This window comes from Xenopus tropicalis, chromosome 3, assembly GCF_000004195.4.
Source record: "Xenopus tropicalis strain Nigerian chromosome 3, UCB_Xtro_10.0, whole genome shotgun sequence".
NCBI lineage: Eukaryota > Metazoa > Chordata > Amphibia > Anura > Pipidae > Xenopus > Xenopus tropicalis.
This window is the reverse complement of record NC_030679.2, coordinates 1,141,279-1,165,786: the sequence shown is the minus strand read 5'-3', so window position 1 is coordinate 1,165,786 and position 24,508 is coordinate 1,141,279. Positions and strand designations below refer to the sequence as shown.

General features: G+C 53.7%; 1 protein-coding gene across 1 annotated transcript; it reads right to left on the bottom strand.

The window, feature by feature from the left end:
- Positions 1–16,662: 16,662 nt before the first annotated feature.
- On the bottom strand, positions 16,663–23,503 carry kcnj8 (potassium inwardly rectifying channel subfamily J member 8). The gene is given in 3 exon segments (NM_001102855.1): positions 16,663–17,940; positions 19,511–19,958; positions 23,131–23,503. Coding segments are annotated over 2 exon segments (1,242 nt in total). The 5' UTR covers positions 19,864–19,958; positions 23,131–23,503; the 3' UTR covers positions 16,663–17,051.
- Positions 23,504–24,508: the final 1,005 nt, after the last annotated feature.

The following is a 24,508-nucleotide window of genomic DNA, read 5'->3' as shown; positions in this document are numbered from 1 at the left end:
GGGAACCTCACCCATTGGATGTTGCTCCCAGTGGCCTCAGGTAGGTGCCCATTTTATCATTTATAGCCTGGGGGCAAGTTTTGGTTGCATAAAAAACAGGGGTATTTCCCTCCTGCATAGGGGCAACTCAATAGCCAATCACAGCCCTTATTTGGCACCCCCAAAGAACTTTATTCATACATGTGTGACTCCCCAGCAATTATATCATATCAGTTTGGTTCACGAATAAAAATGGTCCCATAGAGAATCAATGAGAAATCTGTCATATCTTATCCACTAGGGGGAGCTAAAGAGCATAATGACTAAACAATAAACAGCATAGGTAAATAAATAAAGTGGGAGGGGCTAGAAGGAACCCGAGGGCTGTGAGAATGCAAGATTTGCAAAGGAAGCAGAGACAGTCACATGGGTACCGGGAAATACACTCCCCCGTGCAAAGGAAGCAGAGACAGTCACATGGGTACCGGGAAATACACTCCCCCGTGCAAAGGAAGCAGAGACAGTCACATGGGTACCGGGAAATACACTCCCCCGTGCAAAGGAAGCAGAGACAGTCACATGGGTACCGGGAAATACACTCCCCGTGCAAAGGAAGCAGAGACAGTCACATGGGTACCGGGAAATACACTCCCCCGTGCAAAGGGAGCAGAGACAGTCACACGGGTACCGGGAAATACACTCCCCCGTGCAAAGGAAGCAGAGACAGTCACATGGGTACCGGGAAATACACTCCCCCGTGCAAAGGAAGCAGAGACAGTCACATGGGTACCGGGAAATACACTCCCCCGTGCACAGGAAGCAGAGACAGTCACACGGGTACCGGGAAATACACTCCCCCGTGCAAAGGAAGCAGAGACAGTCACACGGGTACCGGGAAATACACTCCCTCGTGCAAAGGAAGCAGAGACAGTCACATGGGTACCGGGAAATACACTCCCCCGTGCAAAGGAAGCAGAGACAGTCACATGGGTACCGGGAAATACACTCCCCCGTGCAAAGGAAGCAGAGACAGTCACACGGGTACCGGGAAATACACTCCCCCGTGCAAAGGAAGCAGAGACAGTCACATGGGTACCGGGAAATACACTCCCCCGTGCAAAGGAAGCAGAGACAGTCACATGGGTACCGGGAAATACACTCCCCCCATTCACAGGAAGTATATTTATACATATATATATAACATATAACAAAGTCCCGGTCTCCCAGTTCCCGGGTGATTACAGTTCCCAGTAGGATCGTATCTCTATAACAATCACTTTAATGCTATGAAGGTTCTGCTGTGCATATGAATTACATACGTCCCTGCTGTATATATATATATATTTCTCTGCTTATCTGTCACCTTAACCCTCTGGCTGCTGGCGGGTGCGACACAGGCTGGTTCCTTTGCGGTTGGTCGTTTCCCGGCCGAGTGCAATTACACCGGTTACATTATCTGTGATTTTCTCGAGGGTTTCGGCTTTATTTGCACCAAATTACATGTAATTTACAGGAGATGGGACATTGGATTTTTTTCCAAGTCACACGGTAATTTAAAGAGTCAAAATGTCTCTGTTGCGTTATTGGCTTCTGGGGGGGGGGGGGGGGGTTATTGCCCATTTATTCTCTCTATCAGCAGGTCTATAATCCAAGGAAATCACATTCGCTGGAGGCATTTAGAGACTGACGTTTAATTGGCTCCTGATAAAATTGTCCCTTGGGTCTATTATTATGGGAATTAGATTGTAAGCTCTGCTGGGGGAGGGGCTGCGGGTGTATAATATCTGCGTGTCACTACTGTATATAGGATATAAACGAATAAATCAGTCCCCTATGGTGTTTGCCCCAAAATTCAACTTAACAACCCCCATATCAGAATATTTCCCCCGTAGAAATGGTGGAGAATGCGGGAATGCTTTGCTGCAATATTTCAGCTTCAGAAAAGTAAGAACTGAATTCTTTTCGGATCCAACGTTTATCGTTCAAGGTTTTATCTCTCCCCCCCCCCAAAAAAAAAACGTTATGTTTATTAGGTTGAAAGAAGGGGGGCGGGGCAAGTTGTCAGTCATGTGACTGGTGGGTGTGTTGGCAACTGGTGACTACAAATAAGGGCAAGTTATGATATTAGAACATTAACCATTTGTCTGACATGCATGGGTTAATGTGTGGGGGGGATAGAGTCGTAATGGGTTTGCCCCCCCATCGGCGGGAGAGTTTTTGAGGGGCACTCCATGGAAATGGGCTCATTTACACTTTTCATTCGACTGGAAATGACTTTGTGCGTTTTTTTATATTTTTCCATTCCCTTCCGGGCAATTTGCGCCGTGAATTTAGGGCACACGATTTATCTGCCACTCGCGGGATCCTCCGGATTAAATGGAGCCGGTAATTTGGCCGTTTATTTCCCTCGTTATTATTATAAATGCGGCGGCAACGAGATGTGAGAGTGACGCGGTGACGCAGAATTCATCTCGCTGATTGGGCCGGGGGGGGGGGACAGATATTCTGTAGCGCAGTCATTAAAGGGAACATTACTGTATTTATATAAATTCCACATTTATTGGAAATATTCTGGGCTTGGAATGATCCGTTACCTGCTGGAACCTTTAGAAGATTAGAGCCTTTCAAAGGTTTAGCCATTAATGAGGCAATTAGACCTTTCATAGGGTCAAACCAACCTGTAGCCAATCAGAGCATTAGAACATTCCCAGGGCCAGACCAACCTGTAGCCAATCAGAGCATTGGAACATTCCCAGGGCCAGACCAACCTGTAGCCAATCAGAGCATTAGAACATTCCCAGGGCCAGACCAACCTGTAGCCAATCAGAGCATTAGAACATTCCCAGGGCCAGACCAACCTGTAGCCAATCAGAACATTAAAACATTCCCAGGGCCAGACCCACCTGTAGCCAATCAGAGCATTGGAACATTCCCAGGGCCAGACCAACCTGTAGCCAATCAGAACATTAGAACATTCCCAGGGCCAGACCAACCTGTAGCCAATCAGAGCATTAGAACATTCCCAGGGCCAGACCCAACCTGTAGCCAATCAGAACATTAGAACATTCCCAGGGCCAGACCAACCTGTAGCCAATCAGAACATTAGAACATTCCCAGGGCCAGACCAACCTGTAGCCAATCAGAGCATTAGAACATTCCCAGGGCCAGACCAGCCTGTAGCCAATCAGAGAATTAGAACATTGTTAATAAGGTTTGGGGGTACAGGGGGTGGGAGTTTGGGGTTCAGGGGAGCTCTGCGCTGTTACATTGTATCTAATGGATCCCTATCTCCCAGGAGCAGAACTGCCAGTAGATTGGCCACTAGATGGCAGTCACGGATTGTTCCACATTAATGTGAGTTTTGACTCATTTGTTCCATAATTCTCTGAAATTTTCTCCATTAACCCATCTCCTCTGTGTAGCTGGGGGAGTCGCACTGATCCGCAGCGATTGGTTCCCTGTATTTACCCACCGGGCGCCTCTCCCACCCCTGTCAGTTCCCCTGCACCCACATACCCGCCAGCACTGAGGGGTACGTGCCCCCCCAAGCATTGCACCCTGGGCTTCTGCCTGCCCCGACTCACTTAGTGCCATCAGCTGCACTCATCTTACTCTGCCCCCCAATCTATTGGGTGACCCCAACTCCTCCTACATCAACAGCAACTTCCTATTGGAGCTTCAGTGCCTGGAGTTACTGTCTCCATCTTGTCCTACTGTCTCCATCTTGTCCTACTGTCTCCATCTTGCCCTACTGTCCCCATCTTGCCCTACTGTCTCCATCTTGCCCTACTGTCCCCATCTTGTCCTACTGTCCCCATCTTGCCCTACTGTCCCCATCTTGCCCTACTGTCCCCATCTTGTCCTACTGTCTCCATCTTGCCCTACTGTCTCCATCTTGTCCTACTGTCCCCATCTTGCCCTACTGTCCCCATCTTGCCCTACTGTCCCCATCTTGCCCTACTGTCCCCATCTTGTCCTACTGTCTCCATCTTGCCCTACTGTCCCCATCTTGCCCTACTGTCCCCATCTTGCCCTACTGTCCCCATCTTGCCCTACTGTCCCCATCTTGCCCTACTGTCCCCATCTTGCCCTACTGTCCCCATCTTGTCCTACTGTCTCCATCTTGCCCTACTGTCCCCATCTTGCCCTACTGTCCCCATCTTGCCCTACTGTCCCCATCTTGCCCTACTGTCCCCATCTTGTCCTACTGTCTCCATCTTGCCCTACTGTCTCCATCTTGTCCTACTGTCCCCATCTTGCCCTACTGTCTCCATCTTGCCCTACTGTCCCCATCTTGCCCTACTGTCTCCATCTTGCCCTACTGTCTCCATCTTGCCCTACTGTCTCCATCTTGTCCTACTGTCTCCATCTTGTCCTACTGTCTCCATCTTGCCCTACTGTCTCCATCTTGCCCTACTGTCTCCATCTTGCCCTACTGTCTCCATCTTGCCCTACTGTCTCCATCTTGCCCTACTGTCTCCATCTTGCCCTACTGTCTCCATCTTGCCCTACTGTCCCCATCTTGCCCTACTGTCTCCATCTTGCCCTACTGTCCCCATCTTGCCCTACTGTCTCCATCTTGCCCTACTGTCTCCATCTTGCCCTACTGTCTCCATCTTGTCCTACTGTCCCCATCTTGCCCTACTGTCCCCATCTTGCCCTACTGTCCCCATCTTGCCCTACTGTCCCCATCTTGTCCTACTGTCCCCATCTTGTCCTACTGTCTCAATCTTGCCCTACTGTCCCCATCTTGTCCTACTGTCTCCATCTTGTCCTACTGTCCCCATCTTGTCCTACTGTCTCCATCTTGCCCTACTGTCTCCATCTTGTCCTACTGTCTCCATCTTGTCCTACTGTCCCCATCTTGCCCTACTGTCCCCATCTTGTCCAACTGTCTCCATCTTGTCCTACTGTCTCCATCTTGCCCTACTGTCTCCATCTTGTCCTACTGTCCCCATCTTGCCCTACTGTCCCCATCTTGTCCTACTGTCTCCATCTTGCCCTACTGTCTCCATCTTGTCCTACTGTCTCCATCTTGCCCTACTGTCCCCATCTTGTCCTACTGTCCCCATTTTGTCCTACTGTCTCCATCTTGCCCTACTGTCTCCATCTTGTCCTACTGTCTCCATCTTGCCCTACTGTCCCCATCTTGCCCTACTGTCCCCATCTTGCCCTACTGTCCCCATCTTGTCCTACTGTCCCCATCTTGTCCTACTGTCTCAATCTTGCCCTACTGTCCCCATCTTGTCCTACTGTCTCCATCTTGTCCTACTGTCCCCATCTTGTCCTACTGTCTCCATCTTGCCCTACTGTCTCCATCTTGTCCTACTGTCTCCATCTTGTCCTACTGTCCCCATCTTGCCCTACTGTCCCCATCTTGTCCAACTGTCTCCATCTTGTCCTACTGTCTCCATCTTGCCCTACTGTCTCCATCTTGTCCTACTGTCTCCATCTTGCCCTACTGTCCCCATCTTGTCCAACTGTCTCCATCTTGTCCTACTGTCTCCATCTTGTCCTACTCTCCCCATCTTGTCCTACTGTCCCCATCTTGTCCTACTGTCTCCATCTTGTCCTACTGTCCCCATCTTGTCCTACTCTCCCCATCTTGTCCTACTGTCTCCATCTTGTCCTACTCTCCCCATCTTGTCCTACTGTCCCCATCTTGTCCTACTGTCTCCATCTTGCCCTACTGTCTCCATCTTGTCCTACTGTCTCCATCTTGCCCTACTGTCCCCATCTTGCCCTACTGTCCCCATCTTGCCCTACTGTCCCCATCTTGTCCTACTGTCCCCATCTTGTCCTACTGTCCCCATCTTGTCCTACTGTCTCAATCTTGCCCTACTGTCCCCATCTTGTCCTACTGTCTCAATCTTGCCCTACTGCCCCCATCTTGTCCTACTGTCCCCATCTTGTCCTACTGTCCCCATCTTGTCCTACTGTCTCAATCTTGTCCTACTGTCCCCATCTTGTCCTACTGTCCCCATCTTGCCCTACTGTCCCCATCTTGCCCTACTGTCTCCATCTTGCCCTACTGTCCCCATCTTGTCCTACTGTCTCAATCTTGCCCTACTGTCCCCATCTTGTCCTACTGTCTCAATCTTGCCCTACTGTCCCCATCTTGTCCTACTGTCTCAATCTTGTCCTACTGTCCCCATCTTGTCCTACTGTCTCCATCTTGTCCTACTGTCCCCATCTTGTCCTACTGTCTCCATCTTGCCCTACTGTCTCCATCTTGCCCTACTGTCTCCCTTGTTCCAGTATTAGATAATTAGATTGTAAGCTCCTCAGTTCACAAACAGCCTTTGGCACAAACAGTAAGGAGAATAACAACATCACATGACTGATTTCTGCCCCCTGGGGGGGGGGGGGGAACGTTCCGGCGGTTCCTCAGGGACACAAACCTGATAAAGACCCACAACGTGACATTGAAGATTAATGGAAAGTGAATGGGGGGGGGGGCACCCTGGCATTGATTAACCCTCGCTTGGAGAAAATGGCCAATCGTGGGCAGTTTGGGAATCTGCCCCCTGTGCCAGTGTTACCCCCTTTGCCGGAGCAGAAATAGCCCCATTTTTACTTTCCCTTTATTATATCCCTAATTTTCTAAATTTGCTGTGAAACAGTAACGTTACCATGACAACTCCCAGTAAAGGGGAATCCACATCCCATCTGCCCCCCCCCCCCGGTAACTCTTTAGTACATTCCCAGCACTAACTGCCCCGACTGACACCCCTGGGCCACATTTGGGCGCTGAGAGCTGTAATTACGCCCCTTGTGATAATCCGACCCCCCCGGGACCCCCAACCCTGCACTTTTGTGTATTTAGTTGATGTTTTCCCACAGTTCCCACTTCCTGTGCGAGGGGCTGACGTCCCACATCTGTCCGACTCTGATGGGGGGGTCACACCGAGTGGGGCTATTACTGGCCAATCACTGGCCCTCGGGGGGGTGAGCTTTATTCTCTGTACAATTAGTCTGAGCCAATGAGACACCCCGACCCTATACAGACAGTGCCCTGGGCAGAATGGACCCAACTACCCCCCCCATACAGGTATTGCCCCTGTTCATGCATTTTGCCCAGTCTTAGTGAATGAGGCCCATTATTTACAGGGAGCAGCAGCTCTGGTTCCCGGGGGGGGGGGGGGGGGGCTAACGAGCAGATAATTAATGAGTTGTAACATTGGCAGATAATCTCGGTAGGAAACAGCTGGGGGGGCGCAGGGAAGGTCGTGGGAAATGCCGGCGGCCAATGGGTGACATCCTCTTGGCTAATGCGCAGATATCATGGCGGCCATTGGGCCCCGGAGGGTTGGGCTCAGGCCACAAGCGCCTGGCCGACTGCCAGTTCTGCTCCAACAACATCAACCTCCCTAAACTGCGCCGGGATTTGCACTTTGTTTGGATTAGTTTCCCTTTAAATCCCCTCTCCCAGATATTTCCTATAGGGAGCCACTTCCATCATGGGGGGCATCAAATGCTCAGATATAGTGGGGGGTCACTGATCTTTTTTAGAAATACCAACCCCACTGCCAACCCCAAATACCAGCCATTAGTCCCTGCCCCAGTGAGCTTACAATCTAAGGTCCCTATCCCATTCCCATCAGTCCCTGCCCCAGTGAGCTTACAATCTAAGGTCCCTATCCCATTCCCATCAGTCCCTGCCCCAGTGAGCTTACACTCTAATGTCCCTATCACATTCCCATCAGTCCCTGCCCCAGTGAGCTTACAATCTAAGGTCCCTATCCCATTCCCATCAGCCCCTGCCCCAGTGAGCTTACAATCTAAGGTCCCTATCCCATTCCCATCAGCCCCTGCCCCAGTGAGCTTACAATCTAAGGTCCCTATCCCATTCCCATCAGTCCCTGCCCCAGTGAGCTTACAATCTAAGGTCCCTATCCCATTCCCATCAGCCCCTGCCCCAGTGAGCTTACACTCTAAGGTCCCTATCACATTCCTATCAGTCCCTGCCCCAGTGAGCTTACAATCTAAGGTCCCTATCCCATTCCCATCAGTCCCTGCCCCAGTGAGCTTACAATCTAAGGTCCCTATCCCATTCCCATCAGCCCCTGCCCCAGTGAGCTTACAATCTAAGGTCCCTATCCCATTCCCATCAGCCCCTGCCCCAGTGAGCTTACAATCTAAGGTCCCTATCCCATTCCCATCAGTCCCTGCCCCAGTGAGCTTACACTCTAAGGTCCCTATCACATTCCTATCAGTCCCTGCCCCAGTGAGCTTACAATCTAAGGTCCCTATCCCATTCCCATCAGCCCCTGCCCCAGTGAGCTTACAATCTAAGGTCCCTATCACATTCCCATCAGCCCCTGCCCCAGTGAGCTTACACTCTAAGGTCCCTATCCCATTCCCATCAGCCCCTGCCCCAGTGAGCTTACAATCTAAGGGCCCTATCACATTCCCATCAGTCCCTGCCCCAGTGAGCTTACAATCTAATGTCCCTATCCCATTCCCATCAGTCCCTGCCCCAGTGAGCTTACAATCTAATGTCCCTATCCCATTCCCATCAGTCCCTGCCCCAGTGAGCTTACACTCTAAGGTCCCTATCCCATTCCCATCAGCCCCTGCCCCAGTGAGCTTACAATCTAAGGTCCCTATCCCATTCCCATCAGCCCCTGCCCCAATGAGCTTACAATCTAAGGTCCCTATCCCATTCCCATCAGTCCCTGCCCCAGTGAGCTTACAATCTAAGGTCCCTATCCCATTCGCACACACTAGAGCCAATTGATATAAGAATGTAGGAGGACAGAGGGGCCCATAAATCTGAGCCCAAGGCAATAACAACATGAAGTCCCTGCAGTTTATTTTCCACTTGTTGCCGTTGGCTCCAGTCTCTGTTTCTGATGTCGGTGCCGGTTACTAGGAAAACAGTTTAAGGCTGTAATCGGGTCTCTACATATTTATTATAGAGAAAAGCCAAAAGAAGCAGATTCTTAAAAAAATATTTTTTGAAAAAGTTGTTGATGTATTTTTTTTAACTTGAAAAAATCAACTTATAAGTCAATTTGCCATAAATCAGAGATTTTCCCTTATTGCCAAACAGTGGCTCCTACTTGAACCCAACCCCCCAATGAGAGAAAGGGCCCCCCAATCCCAGACTGCAGAACTTCCCCTTGGCACCTCCTCATAAATGATGATGATACTGATCATAATGATACTGAACATAATCATGATAATGATGTTGACAACAATGAAGATGATGATGATGATGATGAGGAAGATAATGATCATGATACTGCTTATAATCATGATGATGATGGCGGCAATGATGATGAAGATAATAATGATGATGACAATGATGATAATGATACCTAACATAATCCTGATAATGATGACGATGATGAAGATGATGATGATAGCGGACATAATCATGATAATGATGATGACAACAATGAAGATGATGATGATGATGATAATTATGATCATGATGGCGGCTACAATTATAAAGATGACGATGATGATGATGATAAAGATGATTATGATGAATATAATGATCATGATACTGATTAATATGATGATGACGGCAATGACGATGAAGATGATAATGATACCAAACATAATCATGATGATGATGACAACAATGAAGATGATGATACTGATCATAATCATGATGATGATGACTGCAGCAATGATATAGATGACGATGATGATGATGATAACGATGATGAAGATAATGATCATGATACTGACGGCAATGATGATGAAGATGATAATGATGATGACAATTCTGATAATGATACCGAACATAATCATGATGCCGATGATGAAGATGACGATGATGATGATAAAGATGATTATGATGAAGATAATGATCATGATACTGATTATAATCATAATGATGACGGCAATGATGATACTGATGATAATGATGATGATACTAAACATAGTCATGATGATAACAACGATGATGATGATATTCCCCCCTGGGAAGGCCACATTTGAGTCTCAGTTCTTTCACCTTTTAATGTTTCTCATGTAACTTCCAACCTAAGAGGGCTCCAACTTGCCTCTTACAGCCAGCACCCAAACCTGGGGGTCCCAGAAGTGTGACTGTATTCTCTGCACCCATAGTACATTGACCCAAGAATGTTCTATTGGATGGGTGGGACGACTGATTGGCCTGGTAGATGTTGACCTCGATGATTTTCTTTGTGGTCAGATCAGTATATAATCCAGCCCTGAGTGGAGATAGATATGAAATGTTGGCCACTCTGGGCTCTTTCAAGGTTCCTCTCAACTCAGTGTTTGTCCGGCTTCATGTTAAGGGGATTTAATCATTACCTTTAATGCAAAACAAAAGGACAAGTTGACCCACAGCAACTGCACCTATTTGCCCCCATGGGTACAGAGAATGATGCCCCCACATGAGGGTAGAACACATTGACATGGAGCCCTCAGCCCTCCATTGTAGGTAATGTCTGTCCCCCCCGTCTGTCTGCCCCCCCATCTGTCCCCCATCTGTCTTTCCCCCTATCTGTCCCCCCGTCTGTCTCCCACATCTGTCTCCCCATCTGTCCCCCCATCTGTCCCCCCGTCTGTCTCCCACATCTGTCCCCCCATCTGTCCCCCCGTCTGTCTCCCACATCTGTCCCCCCATCTGTCCCCCCGTCTGTCCCCGCCATCTGTCCCCCCGTCTGTCCCCCGTCTGTCTGTCCCCCATCTGTCCCCCCGTCTGTCTCCCCGTCTGTCTGTCCCCCATCTGTCCCCCGTCTGTCCCCCATCTGTCCTCCCCGTTTGCCTGTCCCCCGTCTGTCTGTCCCCCACCTGTCCCCCCATCTGTCCCTCGTCTGTCTGTCCCCCCGTCTGTCTGTCCCCCCATTTGTCCCCCCGTCTGCCTGTCCCCCCATCAGTCTGTCCCCCCGTCTGTCCCCCCAACTGTCTGTCCCCCCCGTCTGTCTGTCCCCCCGTCAGTTCCCCAATCTGTCCCCCCGTCTGTCCCCCCTTCTGTCTGTCCCCCCATCTGTCTGTCCCCCCGTCTGTCTGTCCCCCCATCTGACCCCGTCTGTCTGTCCCCCGTCTGTCCCCCCATCTGTCCCCCCGTCTGTCTGTCTGTCCCCCGTCTGTCCCCCCCATCTGTCCCCCCGTCAGTCTGCCCCCCCAGGGTCACACTGGGCCGACCCTTGCCCGCGCCCCCTGCCTGACCGCTCCTGCCCCGACACATTAAATTTACGCGCTCAGGGGAGGACGTCGGGTGGGGGGCCCTGCGGGGGGGGGCACAGGTACCTGCAGGGCCCCTGGGGCGGGAGCCCCGGTGGGCCCTTCACCCCCCAGTCCAACCCTGTGTCCCCCCGTCTGTCTGTCCCCCCGTCAGTTCCCCAATCTGTCCCCCCATCTGTCTCCCACATCTGTCCCCCCATCTGTCCCCCCATCTGTCTGTCCCCCATCTGTCCTCCCCGTTTGCCTGTCCCCCGTCTGTCTGTCCCCCACCTGTCCCCCCATCTGTCCCTCGTCTGTCTGTCCCCCCATCTGTCTGTCCCCCCATTTGTCCCCCCGTCTGCCTGTCCCCCATCAGTCTGTCCCCCTGTCTGTCCCCCGTCTGTCCCCCCAACTGTCTGTCCCCCCCGTCTGTCCCCCCATCTGTCTGTCCCCCCGTCAGTTCCCCAATCTGTCCCCCCGTCTGTCTCCCACATCTGTCCCCCCATCTGTCCCCCCCGTCTGTCCCCGCCATCTGTCCCCCCGTCTGTCTGTCCCCCATCTGTCCTCCCATCTGTCCCCCCTGTCTGTCTGTCCCCCGCCTGTCCCCCCCATCTGTCCCTCGTCTGTCTGTCCCCCCAACTGTCTGTCCCCCCCTGTCTGTCTGTCCCCCCGTCAGTTTCCCAATCTGTCCCCCCGTCTGTCTGTCCCCCCGTCAGTTCCCCAATCTGTCCCCCCATCTGTCTGTCCCCCCATTTGTCCCCCCGTCTGCCTGTCCCCCATCAGTCTGTCCCCCGTCTGTCCCCCCATTTGTCCCCCGCCTGTCCCCCCAACTGTCTGTCCCCCCCGTCTGTCTGTCCCCCCGTCAGTTCCCCAATCTGTCCCCCCGTCTGTCTGTCCCCCCTTCTGTCTGTCCCCCCATCTGTCTGTCCCCCCGTCTGTCTGTCCCCCCCATCTGACCCCGTCTGTCTGTCCCCGTCTGTCCCCCCCATCTGTCCCCCCCCGTCTGTCTGTCTGTCCCCCGTCTGTCCCCCCCATCTGTCCCCCCATCAGTCTGCCCCCCCAGGGTCACACTGGGCCGACCCTTGCCCGCGCCCCCTGCCCCGACACATTAAATTTACGCGCTCAGGGGAGGACGTCGGGTGGGGGGCCCTGCGGGGGGGGGGCACGGGTACCTGCAGGGCCCCTGGGGCGGGAGCCCCGGTGGGCCCTTCACCCCCCAGTCCAACCCTGTGTCCCCCCGTCTGTCTGTCCCCCCGTCAGTTCCCCAATCTGTCCCCCCGTCTGTCCCCCCATCTGTCCTCCCATCTGTCCTCCCATCTGTCCCCCCGTCTGTCTGTCCCCCGCCTGTCCCCCCCATCTGTCCCTCGTCTGTCTGTCCCCCAACTGTCTGTCCCCCCCGTCTGTCCCCCCGTCTGTCTGTCCCCCCGTCAGTTCCCCAATCTGTCCCCCCGTCTGTCTGTCCCCCCGTCTGTCTGTCCCCCCGTCTGTCTGTCCCCCCATCTGTCCCCCCTTCTGTCTGTCCCCCCGTCTGTCTGTCCCCCGTCTGTCCCCCCATTTGTCCCCCCGTCTGCCTGTCCCCCCATCAGTCTGTCCCCCCTTCTGTCTGTCCCCCCGACTGTCTGTCTCCCCTTCTGTCTGTCCCCCCGTCAGTTCCCCAATCTGTCCCCCCGTCTGTCTGTCCCCCCTTCTGTCTGTCCCCCCGTCTGTCTGTCCCCCCTTCTGTCTGTCTCCCCTTCTGTCTGTCCCCCCGTCAGTTCCCCAATCTGTCCCCCCGTCTGTCTGTCCCCCCGTCAGTTCCCCTTCTGTCTGTCCCCCCGTCTGTCTGTCCCCCCATCTGACCCCGTCTGTCTGTCCCCCCGTCTGTCTGTCCCCTGTCTGTCTGTCCCCCCATCTGACCCCGTCTGTCTGTCCCCCCGTCTGTCTGTCCCCCCGTCTGTCTGTGCCCCCGTCTGTCTGTCCCCCCGTCAGTCTGTCCCCCCGTCTGTCTGTCCCCCCGTCTGTCTGTCCCCCATCTGTCTGTCCCCCCGTCAGTCTGCCCCCCGTCTGTCTGTCCCCCCGTCTGTCTGTCCCCCCTTCTGTCTGTCCCCCCGTCTGTCTGTCCCCCGTCTGTCCCCCCCGTCAGTCTGCCCCCCCACGGTCGCACTGGGCCGACTCTTGCCCGCGCCCCCCTGCCTGACCGCTCCTGCCCCGACACATTAAATTTACGCGCTCGGGGGGGGGGCACGGGTACCTGCAGGGCCCCTGGGTCACCCCCCCAGTCCAACCCTGTGTCCCCCCCGTCTGTCTGTCCCCCCCGTTGGCCCCCCCCCGCCTGTCTCCCCCCGGGGCAAAGGTTTATCTATGAGGATATACAAATCTATGTAGAAATAAAGTTCCCTTTGAGTGTCGGCAGTTGGTGCCTCGCTGCCAACTCATTTCTCCTCTCTGTTTATTTAACAAGAAGTGAACTTGCCCTTTAAAGCTTACGTTAAAGTGATTTATGGAAGGACCCGGTATAAAGTGCTGGAGCGCTCTCGGCCCAAAGCGCCGCTGATAGATGATCATTTTCCGTGCCTGAGAGAGCGCAGCGCTTACATGGGGGGGGGGGGGGGTCGCGCTGGGGAATTGGCACTGCAGAGGTTCTGGCCCAGTTCCCAAATACTCTTACTAAGGATGTAGAACGCGTGACCCGAGAGATGTTTCTGTAGAATTAGAGCTCACATACTGGGCCGGGGGGCTCCTTATGCTCCGGAACCTTCCAGGTGTCCTGTCTGCCCAGCACCCCCAGGCAGTCACTAATAAGGATTGATCCACTTATAACACTGTGACCGTATATAAATGTGATTATAGGATCCTCAATGGACTTGTACCAGGGAATGTATAGGAGGTGTTAGTGTGAGTGTGAGATGTTAGTGACCCAACTACTGACCCCCACACTCACTATTGATGCCGGTGTGGCTTTATAACGAGAGCTTTTCACTTGTCCATGGGAAACACAATGTGGGAGCAATGGCCGCGCTCTTCCCATAATATCAGGGCCGGTAAGTCTGACCCAGGGTGGGTATTCCTACTCCCAGGCCTATGTGTGGCTACACGGAGACATGGCAAGTCCAGATTATACTGTATATTATATATTCCCTCCCCCAGTGCTCCATGTAAACACTGACGTTACTGGGGAGGGAAGAGGGAGGATGGGGGGGAGTAAGGCCAAACAGTTGGGGGGGGGATAGAAAAGGAAAGGAGAGGGGATGAGAGACAGAAGGAGAGAGGGGAAGGGAAAGGGGGTTCGGGGAGTAGAGAGACAAATGGGGGGAGAGGGGAAATATAGAAGGGGGGAGAAGAGGGAGGATGGGGGGGAGTAAGGCCAAACAGTTGGGGGGGTGGGGAATAGAAAAGGAAAGGAGAGGGGATGAGAGACAGAAGGAGAGAGGGGAAGGGGAAGGGGGTTCGGGGAGAGACAAATGGGGGGAGAGGGGAAATATAGAAGGGGGAGAAGAGGGAGGATGGGGGGGAGTAAGGCCAAACAGTTGGGGGGGGGAATAGAAAAGGAAAGGAGAGGGGATGAGAGACAGAAGGAGAGAGGGGAAGGGAAAGGGGGTTCGGGGAGTAGAGAGACAAATGGGGGGAGAGGGGAAATATAGAAGGGGGGAGAAGAGGGAGGATGGGGGGGAGTAAGGCCAAACAGTTGGGGGGGGGAATAGAAAAGGAAAGGAGAGGGGATGAGAGACAGAAGGAGAGAGGGGAAGGGAAAGGGGGTTCGGGGAGTAGAGAGACAAATGGGGGGAGAGGGGAAATATAGAAGGGGGGAGAAGAGGGAGGATGGGGGGAGTAAGGCCAAACAGTTGGGGGGGGGAATAGAAAAGGAAAGGAGAGGGGATGAGAGACAGAAGGAGAGAGGGGAAGGGAAAGGGGGTTCGGGGAGAGACAAATGGGGGGAGAGGGGAAATATAGAAGGGGGGAGAAGAGGGAGGATGGGGGGGAGTAAGGCCAAACAGTTGGGGGGGGGATAGAAAAGGAAAGGAGAGGGGATGAGAGACAGAAGGAGAGAGGGGAAGGGAAAGGGGGTTCGGGGAGTAGAGAGACAAATGGGGGGAGAGGGGAAATATAGAAGGGGGGAGAAGAGGGAGGATGGGGGGGGCAACAAGGGAAAGGGGTAATAAATAAGGGTTTAGGGGTTCAGAGAAATGAAGAGAGAAGGCGACTAATAGAGAGGAAAGCGGCTGGAGGGCCTGAGGTCGGACATTTCTTGGGGGGCCCCCAGTTGCACACAGAGGCTATAGGTCAGGGCTAATGCAATATTCTGGGGATTATGGGATTGGGCAGTGAGGCACCAGCTGGACACAAACACAGAGCGGGGGCCAGGGGGCTGAACCCCCATATTTTGTGTATAAGATTCACCCCGGGGCTCCGGCCGCCGCAGACTGTGCTGGAATCAGACGAGGCCGCTGGAAATGGAAGCGACTCAGTAATTACAGCAAATGTTCCTCTGGGCTGTGACCCGGATTGGCTGTTTGGGCCAATGTGATCCCCCCGTCGCTCCATTCTCACGGTTGCTAGGGATCAGCGAGGGGCCCATTACAGTGTGGGTAGTACTGCTCTATGGTACAATATACTAACAAACGTGAGAGCTGCAGTTGCACCGAGTGTCAGTCCTGGGGGGTCAGGCACAGAAGGGTCAGTAAAACTGGGGTGAATCAAGAAGGAACAGCCGTGTTCTACATTAGTTATTTATATGAAATGCAGAGGGTGGGGCAAGGAGTCTGTGACTCAAGCAGTGGGTGGGGCTAGAACTGTCTGATCGAAGGTTACAGGGGGAGGGGCAGGGAGTCTGTGACTCAAGCAGTGGGAGGGACTAGAACACTCTGATCGAAGGTTACAGGGGGAGGGGCAGGGAGTCTGACTCAAGCAGTGGGTGGGACTAGAACACTGAATGAGGTTACAGGGGGAGGGGCAGAGAGTCTGTGACTCAAACAGTGGGTGGGGCTAGAACACTGAATGAGGTTACAGGGGGAGGGGCAGGGAGTCTGTGACTCAAACAGTGGGTGGGACTAGAACACTGAATGAGGTTACAGGGGGAGGGGCAGGGAGTCTGTGACTCAAACAGTGGGTGGGACTAGAACACTGAATGAGGTTACAGGGGGAGGGGCAGGGAGTCTGTGACTCAAACAGTGGGTGGGACTAGAACACTGAATGAGGTTACAGGGGGAGGGGCAGGGAGTCTGTGACTCAAACAGTGGGTGGGACTAGAACACCGAAAGCAGGTTACAGGGGGAGGGGCAGGGAGTCTGTGACTCAAGCAGTGGGTGGGGCTAGAACACTCTGATTAAAGGTTACAGGGGGAGAGGCAAGGAGTCTGTGACTCAAGCAGTGGGTGGGACTAGAACACAATGATTAAAGGTTATAGGGGGAGGGGCTGGGAGTCTGTGACTCAAGCAGTGGGTGGGACTAGCACACTCTGATGGCAACTTACAGTAGAAGGGGGCGGGGAGTCAAAATACCCAAATTTATATTTAAACATTAAAGGGACACAAAGAAATAAAAGCCAATGACAATGAATGACCTGAGTGTAAACGTTTTATTGAAAGTGCCCAATGTACCATCCCGAGGGCCAGTACCCCAGTGCTCTGTATATACAGTATAATAAATACCTTATAGATGCACCGTCGGCATTCATAACCCTACTGTGTAACCCCAAGCCCATTGGCCACATCCCTGCTGCGAAGCCGGGCTCGCTTTCTGGCCGTGACATCACTGGGGGCGGAGCAGCTAAAGGAAATGCTTGCAGATAAGTCCATTAGTCCAGGGCACTAAGGGGCATCGTACTTTGGATATTGCCCCCTTGGGTAGTGCTATTTAATATACTTTATAAGGATGGGGGTTAAAGAGTAGGGTAATAAATGGCAACAGTAGCCTCTCTGGGGTAGAAAAGCCACCACATCTCCGCGTCAAGTATCGATCTGCTCGGGGGCCATGAACTGGACTTTGGGCATAATCAGCCCCGAGTTGTTGCGCCTCATGGAGTTGTTGCGCCTCATGGAGTTGTTGCGCCTCATGGAATTGCGCTTCCTCAGCGAGTTCTGATGGGACAATTCGCTCTTCTGTAGGGTCTGGATCAGAATCGATGGCTTCTCGTCCAACTCCCTGGCGCTGCACTGCGGAGCCGCCACTTTCACCGTGTTCCCGAACTTGGAGTAATCCACCGAGTAGACGCCTTCCTCCTCCGTCACAATGGACACGAAGCGATGGCCCCAGAGGATCTCCTCGGCAATGTAGGACGTCCTGGCTTGGGTGGTGATGCCCGTGGTTTCCACCACTCCTTCCAGTATGACGATGACCTCCAAGTCCTGAGTCGACAAGTCGGAATACGAGATCTCGTACAAGGGGCTCCGCTTGTCGATCACGTGGCAAATGATCAGGGGGGCCACCAGGAAGATGTTGTTGCTCTCGATGGGGTTTTCCACCGGAATGTCGATTTGGTGAATGGGAATGACCTCCCCTTCCGGGGTGACGGTTTTCCTCACCACCTGGATGCGCACCGAGGCGCTGATGATCATGCTCTTGCGGAGGTCGCCGACCCGGAACATGAAGCAAAGTCGGTTGTTCCTGACGGCGATGACGGCGTGGCGGCTGAATATCAAGGTCTCGGCCCGCCGGTGGGACTGCGCTGTCTTCATGAAGATGCACCCCAACATGACGGCGTTCACAATCAACCCCACGATGTTTTGCATGATCAAAAGGGTGATGGCCAAGAGGCATTCTTCCGTCATCATCCTCCCTCCGAAGCCGATGGTCACTTGCACCTCGATGGAGAAGAGAAAGGCCGACGTGAAGGACCTAAAGGCAAAGCAAACCATCAAAATTCAATCAACAACGGACCAATAAGGGTTCGTTTCTCCATCGATGGTCACTTGCACCTCGATGGAGAAGGGAAAGGCCGACGTGAAGGACCTAAAGGCAAAGCAAACCATCAAAATTCAATCAACAACGGACCAATAAGGGTTCGTTTCTCTTTGGCTGGGGGTCAAGGAGCAAAGTACTAATTCAAACGCTCAATGAACCATGTCTTTTACCCACAATGCACCTGCATTCTCTTATGGACAGTTGGTACTCTTCTGGGATCACAATAGGTGCCACATGAGCTTCTGGTCTTCCATGGGTATTTAGAAAGCACCAATAGATATGCCCCCCCAAATCTCAGCCCAACTGCCCTACAGGCTGTCATTCCCACCTTCAGCAAGTACCTTGGGTCTACCTAGTCAAGCCATAACCCTTTCTTGTTTTGGGGGTTTAACTATTTAGGGGTCACTTTGTCAATTGCCCCTCAATGGAGAAGACAAAGGCCGACGTGAAGGACCTAAAGGCAAAGCAAACCATCGCTCGAATGCAAAATTCAATCAACAATGGACCAATAAGGGTTCGTTTATCTTTGGTTGGGGGTCAAGGAGCAAAGTACTAATTAAAAGGCTCAACGCACCATGTATTTTACCCACAATGCACCTGCATTCTCTTATGGACAGATGCTACTCTTCTGGGATACACAAAAGGTGCCACATGAGCTTCTGGTCTTCCATGGGTATTTAGAAAGGACCAATAGATATGCCCCCCCAAATCTCAGCCCAACTGCCCTACAGGCTGTCATTCCCACCTCCAGCAAGTACCTTGGGTCTACCTAGTCAAGGAGTTTGGAAGCCACTGCCTTAAGACTAAGCCATAACCCTTTCTTGTTTTGGGGGTTTAATTATTTAGGGGTCACTTTGTCACTTGAACCTCAATGGAGAAGACAAAGGCCTACATGAATGCAAAATTCAATCAACAATGGACCAATAAGGGTTCGTTTATCTTTGGTTGGAGGTCAAAAATGCCCACAATGCACCTGCACTTTCTGGATAAGCCCTGACCATGGACAGTTGCTACTCTTCTGATATACACAATAGGTGCCACATGAGTGAACATGGGAACACCCCACTTTTGTGTGCCATCAAGGGGTAGCAATAGGGTGCCCAGGCCATTCCAGGCCTTCTGGTCTTCCATGGGTATTTAGAAAGGACCAATAGATATACCCCCCAAATCTCAGCCCAACCTCTCTACAGACCTGTCATTCCCACCTCCAGCAAGTACCTTGGGTCTACCTAGTCAAAGAGTTTGGAAGTCTAAGCCATTGTTGACTTAACTCTTTCTTGTTTTGGGGGCTTAATTATTTAGGGGTCACTTTGTGTTTAAGGAAGCTATCGTTGCCTTGGAAGCCGTTGATCCTCTAAAGGGAATGGCCAACACTTGGAACCTATGGGATACAATCAGCCACTTTTAGGAGAACTTGCCCTGGCCACCTTGTTCTGAAAGAAGAAGTAATATTCTTGGAACATCTAGAAGTGGATTAAATGGCCAGTCCTACCACTTGACTTACTTGACGTTGGTCACACACGGCTCCGGATTCTTGACGTTGTCCTTGATGTCCATGTCTCCATGTGCAAAGGCCACCAACCACCACATCATGGCAAAGAGCAACCAGCTGCAGAGAAAGGTCATGGTGAAGATGACCAATGTGTGGCGCCATTTCAGGTCAACCAGTGTGGTGAAGACGTCCTGCAGGAAGCGGCCTTGTTCCCGGATGTTTTTGTGAGCCACGTTGCATGCCCCGCTCTTGGCCACAAATCTGGCTTTGCGTTGGTGGTCATGGACTCTTGGCTTCCGTAAATTCTCAGCCGCAATTCTGGCTAGGACATACTCCTCTGGAATGATGCTCTTCCGTGCTAGCATTCTGCTGCTGGCATACTCTACTGCCCCACCAGAAAAGTGCTACTTAGGTTGGTGCAATAGCCCCGGTGGGATCTTCTGTCATCGGAAGGTGGACTCTAAAGCAAATGTAACAGGGCAGAAGGTCGTTAGTGTAGGGCAGTTATGTGACATCTATCTCTTTTGTCTTCATAATGTTCTACACAATAGCTGTGAGGATGGACCTGAAGTTTTCTGGTGGGCCCTAGGGCAGTGTGTGGGGTGGGTTGCACTGTAGGTGGCAGTGGGTGGGGTGGGTTGCACTGTAGGTGGCAGTGAGTGAGGTAGGTTGCACTGTAGGTGGCAGTGAGTGGGGTAGGTTGCACTGTAGGTGGCAGTGGGTGGGGTAGGTTGCAGTGTAGGTCAGTGGCACAAGGTTAGGTAGAGTTTATAGAACTCAGTACAAAGGCAGACACAACAGGTTAGGTTGCACTAGCAATAGATAGAGGGTAATTACCCGGCTCTGGGTTAGGTTGCCTTGATATTTTGCTGAATTTCAGAGTTGGAGGGCTCTGAAGGCGGGCAGGGTGGGGGTGGGGGTGCTCACACTGTAGAGGGTTGTTAGTGAGCCCTGGGTGGGTGCAGGTTGGAGTTCCCTGTATGTTGGAAAGGGATGGAGGTTGGGTAGGTAGAGGGTGCACTGTAGGTAGATAGGGGATGGCAGTTAGTTTGCCCTTATGGTAGGCAGTTAAGGATGCAGTAGGGGTCCCTGTAGGCACAGCGGGGGTTGGGAAACACTGCAGACAGAACATTAGGGTACAGTGGGGGGGGGGGGTTATGGGGCAGAGTCTGTAGTTTTGGGTTGAATGTACTTTATAGGTAGGTAGAACTTTTTGCCCATAGATAGGTAGGTAGGTTGGCCAGGGAGAGTTTAGGGTTTATTGTCCTCTGCAGGAAGGGAGATACTGGGTTTGAGGGGCATATTAGAGAATGAGAGGTTGGGGGGCACTGTAGGGTGGGAGAGGTTGGGGGCACTGTAGGGTGGGAGAGATTGGGGCACTGTAGGGTGGGGAGAGGTTGGGGGCACTGTAGGGTGGGAGAGGTTGGGGCACTGTAGGGTGGGAGAGATTGGGGGCACTGTAGGGTGGGAGAGGTTGGGGGGCACTGTAGGGTGGGAGAGGTTGGGGGCACTGTAGGGTGGGAGAGATTGGGGGCACTGTAGGGTGGGAGAGATTGGGGGCACTGTAGGGTGGGAGAGATTGGGGGCACTGTAGGGTGGGAGAGGTTGGGGGGCACTGTAGGGTGGGAGAGGTTGGGGGGCAGTGTAGGGTGGGAGAGTTGGGGGCACTGTAGGGTGGGAGAGGTTGGGGGGCATGTAGGTGGAGAGGTTGGGGGCACTGTAGGGTGGGAGACTGTAGTGGGAGAGGTGGGGGCACTGTAGGTGGGAGGACACTGTAGGGTGGAGAGGTTGGGGGGCACTGTAGGGTGGGAGAGGTTGGGGGGCACTGTAGGGTGGGGAGGTTGGGGGGCACTGTAGGGTGGGAGAGGTTGGGGCACACTGTAGGGTGGGAGGGTTGGGGGCACTGTAGGGTGGGAAAGGTTGGGGGGCACTGTAGGGTGGGAAAGGTTGGGGGCACTGTAGGGTGGGAGAGGTTGGGGGGCACTGTAGGGTGGGAGAGGTTGGGGGCACTGGTGGTGGGAAAGGTTTGGGGGCACTGTTAGGGTGGGAGAGGTTGGGGGGCACTGTAGGTGGGAAAGGTTGGGGGCACTGTAGGGTGGGAGAGGTTGGGGGGCACTGTAGGGTGGGGAGAGTTGGGGGCACTGTAGGGTGGGAGAGTTGGGGGGGCACTGTAGGGGGGAGAGATTTGGGGGCACTGTAGGTGGAGAGATTGGGGCACTGTTAGGGGTGGGAACTGTAGGTGGGAGAGATTGGGGGCACTGTGGGTTGGGGGCACTGTAGGGTGGGAGGTTGGGGGCACTGTAGGGTGGGAGAGATTGGGGGCACTGTAGGGTGGGAGAGATTGGGGGCACTGTAGGGTGGAGAGATTGGGGGCACTGTAGGGTGGGAGAGGTTGGGGGGCAGTGTAGGGTGGGAGAGGTTGGGGGCACTGTAGGGTGGGAGAGGTTGGGGGGCACTGTAGGGTGGGAGAGGTTGGGGGGCAGTGTAGGGTGGAGAAGGTTGGGGGGCACTGTAGGGTGGGAGAGGTTGGGGGGCACTGTAGGGTGGGAAAGGTTGGGGGGCAGCTGTAGGGTGGGAAAGGTTGGGGGGGCACTGTAGGGTGGGAGAGGTTGGGGGGCACTGTAGGGGTTGGGGAGAGGTTGGGGGCACTGTAGGTGGGAAGGGTTGGGGGGCACTGTAGGGTGGGAAGAGGTTGGGGGGCACTGTAGGGTGGGAGAGGTTGGGGGGCACTGTAGGGTGGGAGAGGTTGGGGGGCACTGTAGGGTGGGAGAGGTTGGGGGGCACTGTAGGGTGGGAAAGGTTGGGGGCACTGTAGGGTGGGAGAGGGTTGGGGGGCACTGTAGGGTGGGAGAGGTTGGGGGCACTGTAGGGTGGGAGGGTTGGGGGCACTGTAAGGTGGGAAAGGTTGGGGGGCACTGTAGGGTGGGAGAGGTTGGGGGGCACTGTAGGGTGGGAAAGGTTGGGGGGCACAGTATTGGGGTACTGCATGGTGGATATATTGGACAGAGACAGAGAACAGAACCTCCATCCATCAACTGGGTTTTAAGTACCCCCTCAGCTGCCCAGTTTGGCCGCACAATCCCATTAACCCCCACCCCCAGATCAGCACAAACTGTGTCTCTTACCCACCGAGGCTTTGTTACTGCCCCTAAATATGGGGGGGGGGGCAAATAACCCTTTCCCCCCTCTCATTTCTCTACCAAAATAAAGGGAGAGTAACAGATTCCTGAGGGCAAGTAACAAATCCCTGAGGGCAAGAAAGACCCCTGAGGGCAAGTAACAGATCCCTGAGGGCAAGTTACAGATCAATAAGGGCAAGTAACAGATCCCTGAGGGCAAGTTACAGATCAATAAGGGCAAGTAACAGATCCCTGAGGGCAAGTAACAGATCCCTGAGGGCAAGTAACAGATTCCTGAGGGCAATTAACAAATCCCTGAGGTCAAGTAACAAATCCCTGAGGGCAAGAAAGACCCCTGAGGGCAAGTAACAGATCCCTGAGGGCAAGTTACAGATCAATAAGGGCAAGTAACAGATCCCTGAGGGCAAGTTACAGATCAATAAGGGCAAGTAACAGACCCCTGAGGGCAAGTAACAGACCCCTGAGGGCAAGTAAAGGAAGAAGGGAACATACCTGGGGGCCACATTGCAGCGCAGACTGGAGGTTTCTGTGTCGGGGGCAGAGTGGCAGCTCCTGGAGTCAGTTGCCCTTTGCCCACAGCCGGGCTTGGTTCCAGCCTCCCCGGTATTGTTGATATGGTCTCCCGAATGCCCTTTGCCCAGATCAGAGATGCCCCCTCCCTGCCCAGAGATGCCCCTGCCTGCCCAGAGATGCCCCCTCCCTGCCCAGAGATGCCCCTGCCTGCCCAGAGATGCCCCCTCCCTGCCCACAGATGCCCCTGCCTGCCCACAGATGCCCCTGCCTGCCCAGAGATGCCCCTGCCTGCCCACAGATGCCCCTTCCTGCCCACAGATGCCCCTTCCTGCCCACAGATGCCCCTTCCTGCCCACAGATGCCCCTCCCTGCCCAGAGATGCCCCTGTCCCAGTCAGGCTGTGAGTCCGGCCGGTGGGACCCCTCTATTCAGCCTCTCACTTTACAAACTTTCCTGCCATTTCCCCTTTAAGCAGTGAGAGCCCCCGGCACTGACGTCAAGGGGAGGAATCTGTGGGTCCGGAGCAGATGTTCCAGCCTGTGGCTCAGGGGGGGCGACCGGGGGGGGGGGGGCTGGGAGGGGGGGCTGAACCCCAATACCCCCACTCCCTGGGCACAGAGGGCACCGACTGATCTCTGGCTCCGGTTCTGGTTCAGGTTATCATTATATAAATATTTGTATAGACTGGGACGGAACAGACTGCTCAGGGGCACTGGGAGTTGTATTGCCCTACACAGGCTGCTCAGGGGCACTGGGAGTTGTATTGCCCTACACAGACTGCTCAGGGGCACCGGGAGTTGTATTGCCCTACACAGACTGTCGGGCACTGGGAGTTGTAATTGCCCTACCGGGGCCCGCTCAGGGCCACTGGGAGTTGTATTGCCTCTCACCACAGACTGCTCAGGGGCACGCGGAGTTGTATGTTTGCCCTACACAGATGCTCATGGGAGTTGTATTGCCCTACACAGACTGCTCGGGCACTGGGAGTTGTATGCCTACTCAGACTGCTCAGGGGGCACGGGAGTGTATGTTGCCCTACACAGACTGCTCAGGGGCACTGGGAGTTGTATTGCCCTACACAGGACTGCTTCAGGGCACTGGAGTGTTTGCCCTACACAGACTGCTCAGGGGCACTGGGAGTTGTATTGCCCTACACGGGCTAGCTCAGGGGCCTGGGGTTGATTGCCCTACACAGACTGCTCAGGGGCACGGGGAGTTGTATTGCCCTACACAGACTGCTCAGGGGCACTGGGAGTTGTATTGCCCTACACAGACTGCTCAGGGGCACTGGGAGTTGTATTGCCCTACACAGACTGCTCAGGGGCACTGGGAGTTGTATTGCCCTACCAGGTGACTG